This window comes from Salmo salar, chromosome 17, assembly GCF_965601325.2.
Source record: "Salmo salar chromosome 17, fSalSal1, whole genome shotgun sequence".
NCBI lineage: Eukaryota > Metazoa > Chordata > Actinopteri > Salmoniformes > Salmonidae > Salmo > Salmo salar.
The window spans coordinates 86,839,119-86,862,158 of record NC_138307.1 but is presented as its reverse complement, the minus strand read 5'-3'; the positions used below and the strand labels follow the sequence as shown (position 1 = coordinate 86,862,158).

Here is a 23,040-nt window from a genome sequence, read left to right as displayed (position 1 = left end):
AGATAGGGGGCTGTAGGAGCAGATAGAGGCCCAGCAGTGGGCTGTAGGAGCAGCACTAGATACCTGAATCTATAGAGCCAGTTTTACCTCTTTGCCTGAACCGTCACAATGACAAGCTACTATCTGCATACTGTCTCCTGGGTAAAAGAAGGGTGGGAGGCGGAGACTTCAATATTAGACTTTCAGAATCCTAAACCATCCAACACTCTTAATCCAAACCAATGTGTCTGCGATACGCTGCTTGGGAAAGAATGATTGGCTGGCTAGATGGAACAGAGAGTGGGTTTGAATTCTAATTGAACTGTAAAGTAGTTCTGAATTCTAAACATTAAAATAGAATACATTATGGTAATTACAATTCTTTTTACGTCACAATTCAGAATCATCGCAGTAGGTGGTCTGTGGTATAATGGTTTGAAACGCCTAATGGAAATGTAAGTAAGTTCTGGAATCATTAAAATAGCAAAGTAGTAGGAATTTAAGTTTCAGCACTGTAGGTGGTTTCACTTTAAATGGGATAAAAGCACAGGTTTAAAATAGGGAGTACTCAGCATCGAACACGTCGCTGTACACCTGTGAATGTGCTAGAATCCATACGCCTCCCTAATGGCACTCTATTACCTATATAGTGCACTACTTTTGTCCAGGGCAAATGAGGCTCTGGAAAAAAGTAGTGCACTATATATGGAATAGAGTGCCATTCGGGCCGCATAGTCAGTATGTGAGAATGCAGTGGGGGGGGGGGGGGGGGGGGGTTGAAAGAAGGACAGCTAACTGAATGGGTGATGGGTAGAAAGGACAGCTAACTGAATGGGTGAGGGGTAGAAAGGACAGCTAACTGAATGGGTGAGGTGTAGAAAGGACAGCTAACTGAATGGGTGAGAGGTAGAAAGGACAGCTAACTGAATGGGTGAGGGGTAGAAAGGACAGCTAACTGAATGGGTGAGGGGTAGAAAGGACAGCTAACTGAATGGGTGAGGAGTAGAAAGGACAGCTAGCTGAATGGGTGAGAGGTAGAAAGGACAGCTAACTGAATGGGTGAGGGGTAGAAAGGACAGCTAACTGAATGGGTGAGGAGTAGAAAGGACAGCTAACTGAATGGGTGAGAGGTAGAAAGGACAGCTAACTGAATGGGTGAGGGGTAGAAAGGACAGCCAACTGAATGGGTGATGGGTAGAAAGGACAGCTAACTGAATGGGTGAGGAGTAGAAAGGACAGCTAACTGAATGGGTGATGGGTAGAAAGGACAGCTAACTGAATGGGTGAGGAGTAGAAAGGACAGCTAACTGAATGGGTGATGGGTAGAAAGGACAGCTAACTGAATGGGTGATGGGTAGAAAGGACAGCTAACTGAATGGGTGAGAGGTAGAAAGGACAGCTAACTGAATGGGTGAGGGGTAGAAAGGACAGCTAACTGAATGGGTGAGGGGTAGAAAGGACAGCTAACTGAATGGGTGAGGGGTAGAAAGGACAGCTAACTGAATGGGTGAGGGGTAGAAAGGACAGCTAACTGAATGGGTGAGAGGTAGAAAGGACAGCTAACTGAATGGGTGAGGGGTAGAAAGGACAGCTAACTGAATGGGTGAGGGGTAGAAAGGACAGCTAACTGAATGGGTGAGGGGTAGAAAGGACAGCTAACTGAATGGGTGAGGGGTAGAAAGGACAGCTAACTGAATGGGTGAGAGGTAGAAAGGACAGCTAACTGAATGGGTGAGGGGTAGAAAGGACAGCTAACTGAATGGGTGAGGGGAGGGCACGAAGTGAATGGGTGATGGGTGAGGGGTAGAAGGGTGAGGGTAGGGAGGGACAGCTAACTGAATGGGTGAGGGTAGAAAGGACAGCTAACTGAATGGGTGAGGGTAGAAAGGACAGCTAACTGAATGGGTGAGGAGTAGAAAGGACAGCTAACTGAATGGGTGATGGGTAGAAAGGACAGCTAACTGAATGGGTGAGGGTAGAAAGGACAGCTAACTGAATGGGTGATGGGGTAGAAAGGGACAGCTAACTGAATGGGTGAGGGGTAGAAAGGACAGCTAACTGAATGGGTGAGGTGTAGAAAGGACAGCTAACTGAATGGGTGAGAGGTAGAAAGGACAGCTAACTGAATGGGTGAGGGGTAGAAAGGACAGCTAACTGAATGGGTGAGGGGTAGAAAGGACAGCTAACTGAATGGGTGAGGAGTAGAAAGGACAGCTAGCTGAATGGGTGAGAGGTAGAAAGGACAGCTAACTGAATGGGTGAGGGGTAGAAAGGACAGCTAACTGAATGGGTGAGGAGTAGAAAGGACAGCTAACTGAATGGGTGAGAGGTAGAAAGGACAGCTAACTGAATGGGTGAGGGGTAGAAAGGACAGCTAACTGAATGGGTGAGGGGTAGAAAGGACAGCTAACTGAATGGGTGAGGAGTAGAAAGGACAGCTAACTGAATGGGTGATGAGGTAGAAAGGACAGCTAACTGAATGGGTGGGAGGGGTAGAAAGGACAGCTAACTGAATGGGTGAGGGGTAGAAAGGACAGCTAACTGAATGGGTGAGGGGTTGAAATGACGGCTAACTGAATGGGTGAGGGGTAGAAAGGACAGCTAACTGAATGGGTGAGAGGTAGAAAGGACAGCTAACTGAATGGGTGGGGGGGTAGAAAGGACAGCTAACTGAATGGGTGGGGGGGGTAGAAAGGACAGCTAACTGAATGGGTGAGGGGTAGAAAGGACAGCTAACTGAATGGGTGAGGGGTAGAAAGGACAGCTAACTGAATGGGTGAGGAGTAGAAAGGACAGCTAACTGAATGGGTGATGGTGAGGGGTAGAAAGGACAGCTAACTGAATGGGTGAGGTGTAGAAAGGACAGCTAACTGAATGGGTGAGAGGTAGAAAGGACAGCTAACTGAATGGGTGAGGGGTAGAAAGGACAGCTAACTGAATGGGTGAGGGGTAGAAAGGACAGCTAACTGAATGGGTGAGGAGTAGAAAGGACAGCTAGCTGAATGGGTGAGAGGTAGAAAGGACAGCTAACTGAATGGGTGAGGGGTAGAAAGGACAGCTAACTGAATGGGTGAGGAGTAGAAAGGACAGCTAGCTGAATGGGTGAGAGGTAGAAAGGACAGCTAACTGAATGGGTGAGGGGTAGAAAGGACAGCTAACTGAATGGGTGAGGAGTAGAAAGGACAGCTAGCTGAATGGGTGAGAGGTAGAAAGGACAGCTAACTGAATGGGTGAGGGGTAGAAAGGACAGCTAACTGAATGGGTGAGGAGTAGAAAGGACAGCTAACTGAATGGGTGAGAGGTAGAAAGGACAGCTAACTGAATGGGTGAGGGGGTAGAAAGGACAGCTAACTGAATGGGTGAGGAGTAGAAAGGACAGCTAACTGAATGGGTGATGGGTAGAAAGGACAGCTAACTGAATGGGTGAGGGGTAGAAAGGACAGCTAACTGAATGGGTAAGGTGTAGAAAGGACAGCTAACTGAATGGGTGAGAGGTAGAAAGGACAGCTAACTGAATGGGTGAGGGGTAGAAAGGACAGCTAACTGAATGGGTGAGGGGTAGAGAGGACAGCTAACTGAATGGGTGAGGAGTAGAAAGGACAGCTAGCTGAATGGGTGAGAGGTAGAAAGGACAGCTAACTGAATGGGTGAGGGGTAGAAAGGACAGCTAACTGAATGGGTGAGGAGTAGAAAGGACAGCTAACTGAATGGGTGAGAGGTAGAAAGGACAGCTAACTGAACTGGGTGAGGGGTAGAAAGGTAGAGCTAACTGAACTGGGTGGGGGGTAGAGAAGGAACAGGGCGGGGGGGTAGAGACTGAACTGGGTGGGGGGTAGAGAAGGAACAGGGTGGGGGGGTAGAGAATGAACAGGGTGAGGGGGTAGAGAAGGAACAGGGCGGGGGGGTAGAGCATGAACAGGGTGGGGGGGTAGAGAATGAACAGGGTGGGGGGGTAGAGAATGAACAGGGTGGGGGGGTAGAGAATGAACAGGGTGGGGGGGGGTAGAGAATGAACAGGGTGGGGGGGTAGAGAATGAACAGGGTGGGGGGGGTAGAGAATGAACAGGGTGGGGGGGTAGAGAATGAACAGGGTGGGGGAGTAGAGAATGAACAGGGTGGGGGGGGTAGAGAATGAACAGGGTGGGGGGGTAGAGAATGAACAGGGTGGGGGGGTAGAGAATGAACAGGGTGGGGGGGTAGAGAATGAACAGGGTGGGGGAGTAGAGAATGAACAGGGTGGGGGGTAGAGAATGAACAGGGTGGGGGGGTAGAGAATGAACAGGGTGGGGGGAGTAGAGAATGAACAGGGTGGGGGGGTAGAGAATGAACAGGGTGGGGGGGTAGAGAATGAACAGGGTGGGGGGGTAGAGAATGAACAGGGTGGGGGGGTAGAGAATGAACAGGGTGGGGGGGTAGAGAATGAACAGGGTGGGGGGGGGGTAGAGAATGAACAGGGTGAGGGGGGTAGAGAATGAACAGGGTGGGGGGTAGAGAATGAACAGGGTGGGGGGGTAGAGAATGAACAGGGTGGGGGGGGGTAGAGAATGAACAGGGTGGGGGGGGTAGAGAATGAACAGGGTGGGGGGGGTAGAGAATGAACAGGGTGGGGGGGGGTAGAGAATGAACAGGGTGGGGGGGTAGAGAATGAACAGGGTGGGGGGGGTAGAGAATGAACAGGGTGGGGGGTAGAGAATGAACAGGGTGGGGGGGGGGTAGAGAATGAACAGGGTGGGGGGGGTAGAGAATGAACAGGGTGGGGGGGGTAGAGAATGAACAGGGTGGGGGGGGTAGAGAATGAACAGGGTGGGGGGGGTAGAGAATGAACAGGGTGGGGGGGTAGAGAATGAACAGGGTGGGGGGGTAGAGAATGAACAGGGTGGGTGGGGGGGTAGAGAATGAACAGGGTGGGGGGGTAGGGGTGAAGCATAAAGTGAACTGTTAATGAAGGTAATCCCAAGGTAATCCAAAAGGTAATCCAAAGGTAATCCCAAAGGTAATCCAAAGGTAATCCCAAAGGTAAATCCACAGTGGGACAGTAAGGGACTAATAAATCTCTGGACTCCACCTCCTCCCTCTTCCTCCTCGTAGAAAAACAATGTGCAAATCATCAATTGAATTTAAATGTACGTCCTGAATAGACAACTCAATTAGGATCCAAACGTAGCCTAGTGGTTAGAGCATTGGGCCAGTAACCGGAAGGTTGCTGGATCGAATCTCTGAGCTGACAAGGTAAAAATCTGTCGTTCTGCCCCCGAGCAAGGCAGTTAACCCACTGTTCCCCTGAGCAAGGCAGTTAACCCACTGTTCCCCTGAGCAAGGCAGTTAACCCACTGTTCCCCTGAGCAAGGCAGTTAACCCACTGTTCCCCTGAGCATGGCAGTTAACCCACTGTTCCCCTGAGCATGGCAGTTAACCCACTGTTCCCCTGAGCATGGCAGTTAACCCACTGTTCCCCTGAACAAGGCAGTTAACCCACAGTTAACCCACTGTTCCCCTGAGCAAGGCAGTTAACCCACAGTTAACCCACTGTTCCCCTGAGCAAGGCAGTTAACCCACTGTTCCCCTGAGCAAGGCAGTTAACCCAATGTTCCCCTGAACAAGGCACTTAACCCACTGTTCCCCTGAGCAAGGCTGTTAACCCACTGTTCCCCTGAGCAAGGCAGTTAACCCACTGTTCCCCTGAGCAAGGCAGTTAACCCACTGTTCCCCTGAGCAAGGCAGTTAACCCACTGTTCTCCTGAGCAAGGCAGTTAACCCACTGTTCCCCTGAGCAAGGCAGTTAACCCAGGCAGCCCCCTCTGCACCTCTCTGATTCCCAGGGGTTTGTGGGTTAAATGCGGAAGATACATTTAGTTGCACAACTGACTAGGTATCCCCCTTTCCAACTGACTAGGTATCCCCCTTTCCAACTGACTAGGTATCCCCCTTTCCTTTCCAACTGACTAGGTACCCCCCTTTCCAACTGACTAGGTATCCCCCTTTCCTTTCCAACTGACTAGGTATCCCCCTTTCCTTTCCAACTGACTAGGTATCCCCCTTTCCTTTCCAACTGACTAGGTATCCCCCCTTTCCTTTCCAACTGACTAGGTATCCCCCCTTTCCTTTCCAACTGACTAGGTATCCCCCTTTCCAACTGACTAGGTATCCCCCCTTTCCTTTCCAACTGACTAGGTATCCCCCTTTCCTAACTGACTAGGTATCCCCCTTTCCAACTGACTAGGTACCCCCCTTTCCAACTGACTAGGTATCCCCCCTTTCCTTTCCAACTGACTAGGTATCCCCCTTTCCCAACTGACTAGGTATCCCCCTTTCCAACTGACTAGGTATCCCCCTTTCCTTTCCAACTGACTAGGTACCCCCCCTTTCCAACTGACTAGGTATCCCCCCTTTCCAACTGACTAGGTACCCCCCTTTCCAACTGACTAGGTATCCCCCTTTCCAACTGACTAGGTACCCCCCTTTCCTTTCCAACTGACTAGGTATCCCCCTTTCCAACTGACTAGGTATCCCCCCTTTCCAACTGACTAGGTATCCCCCCTTTCCTTTCCAACTGACTAGGTATCCCCCTTTCCTTTCCAACTGACTAGGTATCCCCCTTTCCTTTCCAACTGACTAGGTATCCCCCCTTTCCAACTGACTAGGTATCCCCCTCTTTCCAACTGACTAGGTATCCCCCTTTCCAACTGACTAGGTATCCCCCCTTTCCAACTGACTAGGTATCCCCCTTTCCAACTGACTAGGTATCCCCCTTTCCTTTCCAACTGACTAGGTATCCCCCTTTCCTTTCCAACTGACTAGGTATCCCCCTTTCCTTTCCAACTGACTAGGTATCCCCCTTTCCTTTCCAACTGACTAGGTATCCCCCTTTCCTTTCCAACTGACTAGGTACCCCCCTTTCCAACTGACTAGGTATCCCCCTTTCCAACTGACTAGGTATCCCCCCTTTCCTTTCCAACTGACTAGGTATCCCCCTTTCTAACTGACTAGGTATCCCCCTTTCCAACTGACTAGGTACCCCCCCTTTCCAACTGACTAGGTATCCCCCCTTTCCTTACCAACTGACTAGGTACCCCCCTTTCCAACTGACTAGGTACCCCCCTTTCCTTTCCAACTGACTAGGTATCCCCCTTTCCAACTGACTAGGTATCCCCCTTTCCAACTGACTAGGTATCCCCCTTTCCTTTCCAACTGACTAGGTATCCCCCTTTCCAACTGACTAGGTACCCCCCTTTCCTTTCCAACTGACTAGGTATCCCCCTTTCCAACTGACTAGGTATCCCCCCTTTCCAACTGACTAGGTATCCCCCCCTTTCCAACTGACTAGGTATCCCCCTTTCCTTTCCAACTGACTAGGTATCCCCCTTTCCTTTCCAACTGACTAGGTATCCCCCTTTCCCCAACTGACTAGGTATCCCCCTTTCCTTTCCAACTGACTAGATACCCCCCTTTCCAACTGACTAGGTATCCCCCTTTCCTTTCCAACTGACTAGGTATCCCCCCTTTCCTTTCCAACTGACTAGGTATCCCCCTTTCCAACTGACTAGGTATCCCCCTTTCCTTTCCAACTGACTAGGTACCCCCCTTTCCAACTGACTAGGTATCCCCCCTTTCCTTTCCAACTGACTAGGTACCCCCCTTTCTCAACTGACTAGGTATCCCCCTTTCCAACTGACTAGGTATCCCCCCTTTCCTAGGTACCCCCCTTTCCAACTGACTAGGTATCCCCCTTTCCAACTGACTAGGTACCCCCCTTTCCTTTCCAACTGACTAGGTATCCCCCTTTCCAACTGACTAGGTATCCCCCTTTCCAACTGACTAGGTATCCCCCCTTTCCTTACCAACTGACTAGGTACCCCCCTTTCCAACTGACTAGGTACCCCCCTTTCCTTTCCAACTGACTAGGTATCCCCCTTTCCAACTGACTAGGTATCCCCCCTTTCCAACTGACTAGGTATCCCCCCTTTCCTTTCCAACTGACTAGGTATCCCCCTTTCCAACTGACTAGGTATCCCCCTTTCCAACTGACTAGGTATCCCCCCTTTCCTTTCCAACTGACTAGGTACCCCCCTTTCCAACTGACTAGGTATCCCCCTTTCCAACTGACTAGGTATCCCCCTTTCCTTTCCAACTGACTAGGTACCCCCCTTTCCAACTGACTAGGTATCCCCCTTTCCTTTCCAACTGACTAGGTATCCCCCTTTCCTTTCCAACTGACTAGGTATCCCCCTTTCCAACTGACTAGGTACCCCCCTTTCCTTTCCAACTGACTAGGTATCCCCCTTTCCAACTGACTAGGTATCCCCCTTTCCAACTGACTAGGTATCCCCCTTTCCTTTCCAACTGACTAGGTATCCCCCCTTTCCAACTGACTAGGTATCCCCCTTTCCTTTCCAACTGACTAGGTATCCCCCTCTTTCCAACTGACTAGGTATCCCCCTTTCCAACTGACTAGGTATCCCCCCTTTCCTTTCCAACTGACTAGGTATCCCCCTTTCCAACTGACTAGGTACCCCCCTTTCCTTTCCAACTGACTAGGTATCCCCCCTTTCCAACTGACTAGGTATCCCCCTTTCCTTTCCAACTGACTAGGTATCCCCCTTTCCTTTCCAACTGACTAGGTATCCCCCTTTCCTTTCCAACTGACTAGGTATCCCCCTTTCCTTTCCAACTGACTAGGTACCCCCCTTTCCAACTGACTAGGTATCCCCCTTTCCTTTCCAACTGACTAGGTATCCCCCTTTCCTTTCCAACTGACTAGGTATCCCCCTTTCCAACTGACTAGGTATCCCCCTTTCCTTTCCAACTGACTAGGTATCCCCCCTTTCCTTTCCAACTGACTAGGTATCCCCCCCTTTCCAACTGACTAGGTATCCCCCCTTTCCAACTGACTAGGTATCCCCCCCTTTCCAACTGACTAGGTATCCCCCTTTCCAACTGACTAGGTATCCCCCTTTCCTTTCCAACTGACTAGGTATCCCCCTTTCCTTTCCAACTGACTAGGTATCCCCCTTTCCTTTCCAACTGACTAGGTATCCCCCTTTCCAACTGACTAGGTATCCCCCTTTCCTTTCCAACTGACTAGGTACCCCCCTTTCCTTTCCAACTGACTAGGTATCCCCCTTTCCAACTGACTAGGTATCCCCCCTTTCCAACTGACTAGGTATCCCCCTTTCCTTTCCAACTGACTAGGTATCCCCCTTTCCTTTCCAACTGACTAGGTATCCCCCCTTTCCAACTGACTAGGTACCCCCCTTTCCAACTGACTAGGTATCCCCCTTTCCTTTCCAACTGACTAGGTATCCCCCTTTCCTTTCCAACTGACTAGGTATCCCCCCTTTCCAACTGACTAGGTATCCCCCTTTCCTTTCCAACTGACTAGGTATCCCCCTTTCCAACTGACTAGGTATCCCCCTTTCCAACTGACTAGGTATCCCCCTTTCCAACTGACTAGGTATCCCCCTTTCCTTTCCAACTGACTAGGTATCCCCCCTTTCCAACTGACTAGGTATCCCCCTTTCCTTTCCAACTGACTAGGTATCCCCCCTTTCCTTTCCAACTGACTAGGTATCCCCCTTTCCAACTGACTAGGTATCCCCCTTTCCTTTCCAACTGACTAGGTACCCCCCTTTCCAACTGACTAGGTATCCCCCTTTCCAACTGACTAGGTATCCCCCCTTTCCTTTCCAACTGACTAGGTATCCCCCTTTCCAACTGACTAGGTATCCCCCCTTTCCAACTGACTAGGTATCCCCCTCTTTCCAACTGACTAGGTATCCCCCTTTCCTTTCCAACTGACTAGGTATCCCCCTTTCCTTTCCAACTGACTAGGTACCCCCCTTTCCTTTCCAACTGACTAGGTATCCCCCTTTCCTTTCCAACTGACTAGGTATCCCCCTTTCCAACTGACTAGGTATCCCCCCTTTCCAACTGACTAGGTATCCCCCCTTTCCTTTCCAACTGACTAGGTATCCCCCTTTCCAACTGACTAGGTATCCCCCTTTCCAACTGACTAGGTATCCCCCTTTCCAACTGACTAGGTATCCCCCTTTCCTTTCCAACTGACTAGGTACCCCCCTTTCCAACTGACTAGGTATCCCCCCTTTCCTTTCCAACTGACTAGGTATCCCCCTTTCCTTTCCAACTGACTAGGTACCCCCCTTTCCAACTGACTAGGTATCCCCCTTTCCTTTCCAACTGACTAGGTATCCCCCTTTCCTTTCCAACTGACTAGGTATCCCCCTTTCCAACTGACTAGGTATCCCCCTTTCCTTTCCAACTGACTAGGTATCCCCCCTTTCCAACTGACTAGGTATCCCCCTTTCCTTTCCAACTGACTAGGTATCCCCCTTTCCAACTGACTAGGTATCCCCCTTTCCAACTGACTAGGTACCCCCCTTTCCTTTCCAACTGACTAGGTATCCCCCTTTCCAACTGACTAGGTATCCCCCTTTCCAACTGACTAGGTATCCCCCCTTTCCTTCCAACTGACTAGGTATCCCCCTTTCCAACTGACTAGGTATCCCCCTTTCCTTTCCAACTGACTAGGTATCCCCCTTTCCAACTGACTAGGTATCCCCCTTTCCTTTCCAACTGACTAGGTATCCCCCTTTCCAACTGACTAGGTATCCCCCCTTTCCAACTGACTAGGTATCCCCCTTTCCTTTCCAACTGACTAGGTATCCCCCTTTCCAACTGACTAGGTATCCCCCTTTCCTTTCCAACTGACTAGGTATCCCCCTTTCCTTTCCAACTGACTAGGTATCCCCCTTTCCAACTGACTAGGTATCCCCCTTTCCAACTGACTAGGTATCCCCCTTTCCTTTCCAACTGACTAGGTACCCCCCTTTCCAACTGACTAGGTATCCCCCTTTCCTTTCCAACTGACTAGGTATCCCCCTTTCCAACTGACTAGGTATCCCCCCCTTTCCAACTGACTAGGTATCCCCCTTTCCTTTCCAACTGACTAGGTACCCCCCTTTCCTTTCCAACTGACTAGGTATCCCCCTTTCCAACTGACTAGGTATCCCCCTTTCCTTTCCAACTGACTAGGTACCCCCCTTTCCAACTGACTAGGTATCCCCCTTTCCTTTCCAACTGACTAGGTATCCCCCTTTCCAACTGACTAGGTATCCCCCCTTTCCAACTGACTAGGTATCCCCCTTTCCTAACTGACTAGGTACCCCCCTTTCCAACTGACTAGGTATCCCCCCTTTCCAACTGACTAGGTATCCCCCTTTCCTTTCCAACTGACTAGGTATCCCCCTTTCCTTTCCAACTGACTAGGTATCCCCCCTTTCCAACTGACTAGGTATCCCCCCTTTCCAACTGACTAGGTATCCCCCCTTTCCTTTCCAACTGACTAGGTATCCCCCTTTCCAACTGACTAGGTACCCCCCTTTCCAACTGACTAGGTATCCCCCTTTCCAACTGACTAGGTATCCCCCTTTCCTTTCCAACTGACTAGGTATCCCCCTTTCCTTTCCAACTGACTAGGTATCCCCCTTTCCTTTCCAACTGACTAGGTATCCCCCTTTCCTTTCCAACTGACTAGGTATCCCCCTTTCCAACTGACTAGGTATCCCCCCTTTCCTTTCCAACTGACTAGGTATCCCCCCTTTCCAACTGACTAGGTATCCCCCCTTTCCAACTGACTAGGTATCCCCCTTTCCTTTCCAACTGACTAGGTATCCCCCCTTTCCAACTGACTAGGTATCCCCCTTTCCTTTCCAACTGACTAGGTATCCCCCTTTCCTTTCCAACTGACTAGGTACCCCCCTTTCCAACTGACTAGGTATCCCCCTTTCCAACTGACTAGGTATCCCCCCTTTCCTTTCCAACTGACTAGGTATCCCCCTTTCCTTTCCAACTGACTAGGTATCCCCCTTTCCTTTCCAACTGACTAGGTATCCCCCTTTCCAACTGACTAGGTATCCCCCTTTCCTTTCCAACTGACTAGGTATCCCCCTTTCCTTTCCAACTGACTAGGTATCCCCCTTTCCTTTCCAACTGACTAGGTATCCCCCCTTTCCAACTGACTAGGTATCCCCCTTTCCTTTCCAACTGACTAGGTATCCCCCTTTCCTTTCCAACTGACTAGGTATCCCCCTTTCCAACTGACTAGGTATCCCCCCTTTCCAACTGACTAGGTATCCCCCTTTCCTTTCCAACTGACTAGGTATCCCCCTTTCCTTTCCAACTGACTAGGTATCCCCCTTTCTTTCCAACTGACTAGGTATCCCCCTTTCCTTTCCAACTGACTAGGTATCCCCCCTTTCCTTTCCAACTGACTAGGTATCCCCCTTTCCTTTCCAACTGACTAGGTATCCCCCCCTTTCCAACTGACTAGGTATCCCCCTTTCCTTTCCAACTGACTAGGTATCCCCCTTTCCTTTCCAACTGACTAGGTACCCCCTTTCCAACTGACTAGGTACCCCCTTTCCAACTGACTAGGTATCCCCCCTTTCCTTTCCAACTGACTAGGTATCCCCCTTTCCAACTGACTAGGTATCCCCCTTTCCAACTGACTAGGTATCCCCCTTTCCAACTGACTAGTTACCCCCCTTTCCTTTCCAACTGACTAGGTATCCCCCTTTCCAACTGACTAGGTACCCCCCTTTCCTTTCCAACTGACTAGGTATCCCCCCTTTCCTTTCCAACTGACTAGGTATCCCCCCTTTCCCCTTTCCAACTGACTAGGTATCCCCCTTTCCAACTGACTAGGTATCCCCCTTTCCAACTGACTAGGTATCCCCCCTTTCCTTTCCAACTGACTAGGTATCCCCCTTTCCTTTCCACCTGACTAGGTACCCCCCCTTTCCAACTGACTAGGTATCCCCCTTTCCAACTGACTAGGTATCCCCCTTTCCTTTACAACTGACTAGGTACCCCCCCTTTCCAACTGACTAGGTATCCCCCTTTCCAACTGACTAGGTATCCCCCTTTCCAACTGACTAGGTATCCCCCTTTCCTTTACCAACTGACTAGGTATCCCCCTTTCCCTTTCCAACTGACTAGGTATCCCCCCCTTTCCAACTGACTAGGTATCCCCCTTTCCAACTGACTAGGTATCCCCCTTTCCAACTGACTAGGTATCCCCCTTTCCTTTCCAACTGACTAGGTATCCCCCTTTCCTTTCCAACTGACTAGGTATCCCCCTTTCCTTTCCAACTGACTAGGTATCCCCCCTTTCCAACTGACTAGGTATCCCCCTTTCCTTTCCAACTGACTAGGTATCCCCCTTTCCTTTCTCGAACTGACTAGGTATCCCCCTTTCCTTTCCAACTGACTAGGTATCCCCCTTTCCTTTCCAACTGACTAGGTATCCCCCTTTCCTTTCCAACTGACTAGGTATCCCCCTTTCCTTTCCAACTGACTAGGTATCCCCCCTTTCCAACTGACTAGGTATCCCCCTTTCCTTTCCAACTGACTAGGTATCCCCCTTTCCTTTCCAACTGACTAGGTATCCCCCCTTTCCAACTGACTAGGTATCCCCCCTTTCCAACTGACTAGGTATCCCCCCCTTTCCAACTGACTAGGTATCCCCCCTTTCCAACTGACTAGGTATCCCCCTTTCCTTTCCAACTGACTAGGTATCCCCCTCCTTTCCAACTGACTAGGTATCCCCCCTTTCCAACTGACTAGGTACCCCCCTTTCCAACTGACTAGGTATCCCCCTTTCCTTTCCAACTGACTAGGTATCCCCCTTTCCTTTCCAACTGACTAGGTATCCCCCTTCCTTTCCAACTGACTAGGTATCCCCCCTTTCCAACTGACTAGGTATCCCCCTTTCCTTTCCAACTGACTAGGTATCCCCCTTTCCTTTCCAACTGACTAGGTATCCCCCCTTTCCAACTGACTAGGTATCCCCCCTTTCCTTTCCAACTGACTAGGTATCCCCCTCCTTTCCAACTGACTAGGTACCCCCCTTTCCAACTGACTAGGTATCCCCCTTTCCAACTGACTAGGTATCCCCCTTTCCAACTGACTAGGTATCCCCTTTCCAACTGATAGGTATCCCCCTTTCCAACTGACTAGGTATCCCCCCTTTCCTTTCCAACTGACTAGGTATCCCCCTTTCCAACTGACTAGGTATCCCCCCAACTGACTAGGTACCCCCCTTTCCAACTGACTAGGTATCCCCCTTTCCTTTCCAACTGACTAGGTATCCCCCTTTCCTTTCCAACTGACTAGGTATCCCCCCTTTCCAACTGACTAGGTATCCCCCTTTCCTTTCCAACTGACTAGGTATCCCCCCTTTCCTTTCCAACTGACTAGGTATCCCCCCTTTCCTTTCCAACTGACTAGGTATCCCCCTTTCCTTTCCAACTGACTAGGTATCCCCCTTTCCTTTCCAACTGACTAGGTATCCCCCCTTTCCTTTCCAACTGACTAGGTATCCCCCTTTCCTTTCCAACTGACTAGGTATCCCCCTTTCCTTTCCAACTGACTAGGTACCCCCTTTTCCAACTGACTAGGTATCCCCCTTTCCAACTGACTAGGTATCCCCCCTTTCCTTTCCAACTGACTAGGTATCCCCCTTTCCAACTGACTAGGTATTCCCCTTTCCAACTGACTAGGTACCCCCCTTTCCAACTGACTAGGTATCCCCCCTTTCCTTTCCAACTGACTAGGTATCCCCCTTTCTTTTCGAACTGACTAGGTACCCCCCTTTCCTTTCCAACTGACTAGGTATCCCCCTTTCCTTTCCAACTGACTAGGTATCCCCCTTTCCTTTCCAACTGACTAGGTATCCCCCTTTCCAACTGACTAGGTATCCCCCTTTCCTTTCCAACTGACTAGGTACCCCCCCTTTCCAACTGACTAGGTATCCCCCTTTCCTTTCCAACTGACTAGGTATCCCCCATTCCAACTGACTAGGTATCCCCCTTTCCAACTGACTAGTTACCCCCCTTTCCTTTCCAACTGACTAGGTATCCCCCTTTCCAACTGACTAGGTACCCCCCTTTCCTTTCCAACTGACTAGGTATCCCCCCTTTCCTTTCCAACTGACTAGGTATCCCCCCTTTCCCCTTTCCAACTGACTAGGTATCCCCCTTTCCAACTGACTAGGTATCCCCCTTTCCAACTGACTAGGTATCCCCCCTTTCCTTTCCAACTGACTAGGTATCCCCCTTTCCTTTCCACCTGACTAGGTACCCCCCCTTTCCAACTGACTAGGTATCCCCCTTTCCAACTGACTAGGTATCCCCCTTTCCTTTACAACTGACTAGGTACCCCCCCTTTCCAACTGACTAGGTATCCCCCTTTCCAACTGACTAGGTATCCCCCTTTCCAACTGACTAGGTATCCCCCTTTCCTTTACAACTGACTAGGTATCCCCCTTTCCAACTGACTAGGTATCCCCCCTTTCCCCTTTCCAACTGACTAGCTATCCCCCTTTCCAACTGACTAGGTACCCCCCCTTTCCAACTGACTAGGTATCCCCCTTTCCAACTGACTAGGTATCCCCCTTTCCACTGCAGGACCCCCCTCCGACTAGGTATCCCCCTTTCCTTTCCAACTGACTAGGTATCCCCCTTTCCTTTCCAACTGACTAGGTATCCCCCTTTCCCTGCTGGTCCCCCCCAACTGACTAGGTATCCCCCCTTTCCCCTTTCCAACTGACTAGGTATCCCCCTTTCCAACTGACTAGGTATCCCCCTTTCCTTTCCAACTGACTAGGTATCCCCCCTTTCCAACTGACTAGGTATCCCCCTTTCCTTTCCAACTGACTAGGTACCCCCCTTTCCAACTGACTAGGTATCCCCCTTTCCAACTGACTAGGTATCCCCCTTTCCTTTCCAACTGACTAGGTATCCCCCTTTCCTTTCCAACTGACTAGGTATCCCCCTTTCCAACTGACTAGGTACCCCCCTCCCCCGCTGGTTCCCCCTTTCCAACTGACTAGGTATCCCCCCCTTTCCCTGCGGCCCCCCCAACTGACTAGGTATCCCCCCTTTCCTTTCCAACTGACTAGGTATCCCCCCTTTCCAACTGACTAGGTATCCCCCTTTCCTTTCCAACTGACTAGGTATCCCCCTTTCCTTTCCAACTGACTAGGTATCCCCCCTTTCCAACTGACTAGTGTATCCCCCTTTCCTTTCCAACTGACTAGGTACCCCCCTTTCCCTAACAGAAGAACACTTATTTGAAATAGGGAGGGACTAACTGACCTTGTCCAATAAGAAACACTCATTTTAGTTTTGCTAGCGGGTCCTAACGAATACAAGCCCTTTAGCAGAAGCAACAGGAAGCACAATGACTACACCCCAACAGGAAATGATGTAGTAGCCTCACCTTTGAACTTGTGGAAGACGGCCCAGAGCTCAGCGATGTCCGTAGCGAAGGTGATATCTGTGTCCAGGACGATGACTTTCTGCAAGTCTGGAGGTAAGGTCTTGGTGAGCACCAGCTTCATCAGACCGTAGATACCTGAGTAATGCTTGTTGGGGATCCACGACACCTCAGCCTGACAGAAGAGAAGGAGGTAGAGGGTGGTATTAACACACGAACCAGACAGTCTTGTTGAGGAACCACGACACCTCAGGTATTAACACACACGAACCAGACAGTCTTGTTGAGGATCCATGACACCTCAGGTATTAACACACACGAACCAGACAGTCTTGTTGAGGAACCACGACACCTCAGGTATTAACACACACGAACCAGACAGTCTTGTTGAGGAACCACGACACCTCAGGTATTAACACACACGAACCAGACAGTCTTGTTGAGGATCCATGACACCTCAGGTATTAACACACACGAACCAGACAGTCTTGTTGAGGATCCACGACACCTCAGGTATTAACACACACGAACCAGACAGTCTTGTTGAGGACAGAGGATGAGGATGTGAATGTTTGAGGAGATCAGTTGGAGAAAGACGAAGGTGCAGAATCTCTCTTATTGTTGATCACATGAGGAGAAGTTGTTTTGGGAAGTGAGCTGTAGACGTGTGTGTCTCACCTTGAGTTCGTCTGCGTCGTAGAAGTCCACCCTGACAGCAGGGACCATCCAGGTGTGGAACAGAGACGCTAGAATCTGCTGGGCAGTAGAGTCTGTTATGATGTGGAAGTGGAGAGGGTTTCGCCTGCAAAACACAACACACACGCACCCACACACACACACACACACACACACACACACACACACACACACACACACACACACACACACACACACACACACACACACACACACACACACACACACACACACACACACACACGGAGGGAAGGAGAAGGTGAGACTCAGACCATAAGCGCAATACTTTGAAGTAGAAATAGAAATCAACATGAAACCCTCTGGATATAAACACACAGAACAACATGAAACCCTCTGGATATAAACACACAGAACAACATGAAACCCTCTGGATATAAACACACAGAACAACATGAAACCCTCTGGATATAAACACACAGAACAACATGAAACCCTCTGGATATAAACACACAGAACAACATGAAACCCTCTGGATATAAACACACAGAACAACATGAAACCTCTGGATATAAACACACAGAACAACATGAAACCTCTGGATATAAACACACAGAACAACATGAAACCCTCTGGATATAAACACACAGAACAACATGAAACCTCTGGATATAAACACACAGAACAACATGAAACCCTCTGGATATAAACACACAGAACAACATGAAACCCTCTGGATATAAACACACAGAACAACATGAAACCCTCTGGATATAAACACACAGAACAACATGAAACCCTCTGGATATAAACACACAGAACAACATGAAACCCTCTGGATATAAACACACAGAACAACATGAAACCCTCTGGATATAAACACACAGAACAACATGAAACCCTCTGGATATAAACACACAGAACAACATGAAACCCTCTGGATATAAACACACAGAACAACATGAAACCCTCTGGATATAAACACACAGAACAACATGAAACCCTCTGGATATAAACACACAGAACAACATGAAACCCTCTGGATATAAACACACAGAACAACATGAAACCCCTGGATATAAACACACAGAACAACATGAAACCTCTGGATCACAGAACAACATGAAACCCTCTGGATATAAACACACAGAACAACATGAAACCCTCTGGATATAAACACACAGAACAACATGAAACCCTCTGGATATAAACACACAGAACAACATGAAACCCTCTGGATATAAACACACAGAACAACATGAAACCTCTGGATATAAACACACAGAACAACATGAAACCCTCTGGATATAAACACACAGAACAACATGAAACCTCTGGATATAAACACACAGAACAACATGAAACCCTCTGGATATAAACACACAGAACAACATGAAACCTCTGGATATAAACACACAGAACAACATGAAACCCTCTGGATATAAACACACAGAACAACATGAAACCCTCTGGATATAAACACACAGAACAACATGAAACCCTCTGGATATAAACACACAGAACAACATGAAACCCTCTGGATATAAACACACAGAACAACATGAAACCCTCTGGATATAAACACACAGAACAACATGAAACCCTCTGGATATAAACACACAGAACAACATGAAACCCTCTGGATATAAACACACAGAACAACATGAAACCCTCTGGATATAAACACACAGAACAACGCATATAAACACACAGAACAACATGAAACCTCTGGATATAAACACACAGAACAACATGAAACCTCTGGATATAAACACACAGAACAACATGAAACCCTCTGGATATAAACACACAGAACAACATGAAACCCTCTGGATATAAACACACAGAACAACATGAAACCCTCTGGATATAAACACACAGAACAACATGAAACCCTCTGGATATAAACACACAGAACAACATGAAACCCCTGGATATAAACACACAGAACAACATGAAACCCTCTGGATATAAACACACAGAACAACATGAAACCCTCTGGATATAAACACACAGAACAACATGAAACCCTCTGGATATAAACACACAGAACAACATGAAACCCTCTGGATATAAACACACAGAACAACATGAAACCCTCTGGATATAAACACACAGAACAACATGAAACCCTCTGGATATAAACACACAGAACAACATGAAACCCTCTGGATATAAACACACAGAACAACATGAAACCCTCTGGATATAAACACACAGAACAACATGAAACCCTCTGGATATAAACACACAGAACAACATGAAAACACACAGAACAACATGAAACCCTCTGGATATAAACACACAGAACAACATGAAACCCTCTGGATATAAACACACAGAACAACATGAAACCCTCTGGATATAAACACACAGAACAACATGAAACCCTCTGGATATAAACACACAGAACAACATGAAACCCTCTGGATATAAACACACAGAACAACATGAAACCCTCTGGATATAAACACACAGAACAACATGAAACCCTCTGGATATAAACACACAGAACAACATGAAACCTCTGGATATAAACACACAGAACAACATGAAACCCTCTGGATATAAACACACAGAACAACATGAAACCCTCTGGATATAAACACACAGAACAACATGAAACCCTCTGGATATAAACACACAGAACAACATGAAACCCTCTGGATATAAACACACAGAACAACATGAAACCCTCTGGATATAAACACACAGAACAACATGAAACCCTCTGGATATAAACACACAGAACAACATGAAACCCTCTGGATATAAACACACAGAACAACATGAAACCCTCTGGATATAAACACACAGAACAACATGAAACCCTCTGGATATAAACACACAGAACAACATGAAACCTCTGGATATAAACACACAGAACAACATGAAACCCTCTGGATATAAACACACAGAACAACATGAAACCTCTGGATATAAACACACAGAACAACATGAAACCCTCTGGATATAAACACACAGAACAACATGAAACCCTCTGGATATAAACACACAGAACAACATGAAACCCTCTGGATATAAACACACAGAACAACATGAAACCCTCTGGATATAAACACACAGAACAACATGAAACCCTCTGGATATAAACACACAGAACAACATGAAACCCTCTGGATATAAACACACAGAACAACATGAAACCTCTGGATATAAACACACAGAACAACATGAAACCCTCTGGATATAAACACACAGAACAACATGAAACCCTCTGGATATAAACACACAGAACAACATGAAACCCTCTGGATATAAACACACAGAACAACATGAAACCCTCTGGATATAAACACACAGAACAACATGAAACCCTCTGGATATAAACACACAGAACAACATGAAACCCTCTGGATATAAACACACAGAACAACATGAAACCCTCTGGATATAAACACACAGAACAACATGAAACCCTCTGGATATAAACACACAGAACAACATGAAACCCTCTGGATATAAACACACAGAACAACATGAAACCCTCTGGATATAAACACACAGAACAACATGAAACCCTCTGGATATAAACACACAGAACAACATGAAACCCTCTGGATATAAACACACAGAACAACATGAAACCCTCTGGATATAAACACACAGAACAACATGAAACCCTCTGGATATAAACACACAGAACAACATGAAACCCTCTGGATATAAACACACAGAACAACATGAAACCCTCTGGATATAAACACACAGAACAACATGAAACCCTCTGGATATAAACACACAGAACAACATGAAACCCTCTGGATATAAACACACAGAACAACATGAAACCCTCTGGATATAAACACACAGAACAACATGTCAGTTAGAGAGATTATACAGAGTAATTCTACCTAATAACTACTGGCTGCATACAGCACTGTGATGGAGAGGAATTGGTCTGTTTCAATCTGTGTTCAAACACAGTTTCTCTGATTCAATCAAAGGAATACTAAACACATGATAAATATCCTGCTCACAGTCACATAACATGTTATAAACATGATAAATATACTGCTCACAGTCACATGTTATAAACATGATAAATATACTGCTCACAGTCACATAACATGTTATAAACATGATAAATATACTGCTCACAGTCACATGTTATAAACATGATAAATATACTGCTCACAGTCACATAACATGTTATAAACATGATAAATATCCTGCTCACAGTCACATAACATGTTATAAACATGATAAATATGCTGCTCACAGTCACATAACATGTTATAAACATGATAAATATGCTGCTCACAGTCACATAACATGTTATAAACATGATAAATATACTGCTCACAGTCACATAACATGTTATAAACATGATAAATATGCTGCTCACAGTCACATAACATGTTATAAACATGATAAATATACTGCTCACAGTCACATAACATGTTATAAACATGATAAATATACTGCTCACAGTCACATAACATGTTATAAACATGATAAATATACTGCTCACAGTCACATGTTATAAACATGATAAATATACTGCTCACAGTCACATAACATGTTATAAACATGATAAATATACTGCTCACAGTCACATGTTATTAACATGATAAATATACTGCTCACAGTCACATAACATGTTATAAACATGATAAATATACTGCTCACAGTCACATAACATGTTATAAACATGATAAATATACTGCTCACAGTCACATAACATGTTATAAACATGATAAATATACTGCTCACAGTCACATAACATGTTATAAACATGATAAATATACTGCTCACAGTCACATAACATGTTATAAACATGATAAATATACTGCTCACAGTCACATAACATGTTATAAACATGATAAATATACTGCTCACAGTCACATGTTATTAACATGATAAATATACTGCTCACAGTCACATAACATGTTATAAACATGATAAATATACTGCTCACAGTCACATAACATGTTATAAACATGATAAATATACTGCTCACAGTCACATAACATGTTATAAACATGATAAATATACTGCTCACAGTCACATAACATGTTATAAACATGATAAATATGCTGCTCACAGTCACATAACATGTTATAAACATGATAAATATACTGCTCACAGTCACATAACATGTTATAAACATGATAAATATACTGCTCACAGTCACATAACATGTTATAAACATGATAAATATACTGCTCACAGTCACATAACATGTTATAAACATGATAAATATACTGCTCACAGTCACATAACATGTTATAAACATGATAAATATACTGCTCACAGTCACATAACATGTTATAAACATGATAAATATCCTGCTCACAGTCACATAACATGTTATAAACATGATAAATATACTGCTCACAGTCACATAACATGTTATAAACATGATAAATATACTGCTCACAGTCACATAACATGTTATAAACATGATAAATATACTGCTCACAGTCACATAACATGTTATAAACATGATAAATACACTGCTCACAGTCACATAACATGTTATAAACATGATAAATATACTGCTCACAGTCACATAACATGTTATAAACATGATAAATATACTGCTCACAGTCACATAACATGTTATAAACATGATAAATATACTGCTCACAGTCACATAACATGTTATAAACATGATAAATATACTGCTCACAGTCACATAACATGTTATAAACATGATAAATATACTGCTCACAGTCACATAACATGTTATAAACATGATAAATATACTGCTCACAGTCACATAACATGTTATAAACATGATAAATATCCTGCTCACAGTCACATAACATGTTATAAACATGATAAATATACTGCTCACAGTCACATAACATGTTATAAACATGATAAATATACTGCTCACAGTCACATAACATGTTATAAACATGATAAATATACTGCTCACAGTCACATAACATGTTATAAACATGATAAATATACTGCTCACAGTCACATAACATGTTATAAACATGATAAATATACTGCTCACAGTCACATAACATGTTATAAACATGATAAATATACTGCTCACAGTCACATGTTATTAACATGATAAATATACTGCTCACAGTCACATAACATGTTATAAACATGATAAATATACTGCTCACA

The 23,040-nt window shown here is 46.3% G+C and overlaps 1 protein-coding gene across 2 annotated transcripts in view; it reads right to left on the bottom strand.

Annotated features, from left to right (window-relative positions):
- Positions 1 to 23,040, bottom strand: part of large1 (LARGE xylosyl- and glucuronyltransferase 1) — a 188,860-nt gene that overhangs the window by 80,479 nt on the left and 85,341 nt on the right. For both annotated transcript variants that reach the window (XM_082964349.1, XM_082964350.1), the window contains exons 5-6: positions 16,951 to 17,074; positions 16,276 to 16,447 (exon numbers count right to left, since the gene is read on the bottom strand). In XM_082964349.1, coding sequence (XP_082820475.1) covers positions 16,276 to 16,447; positions 16,951 to 17,074 — 296 coding nt within the window. The remainder of the gene's footprint in view (positions 1 to 16,275; positions 16,448 to 16,950; positions 17,075 to 23,040) is intronic.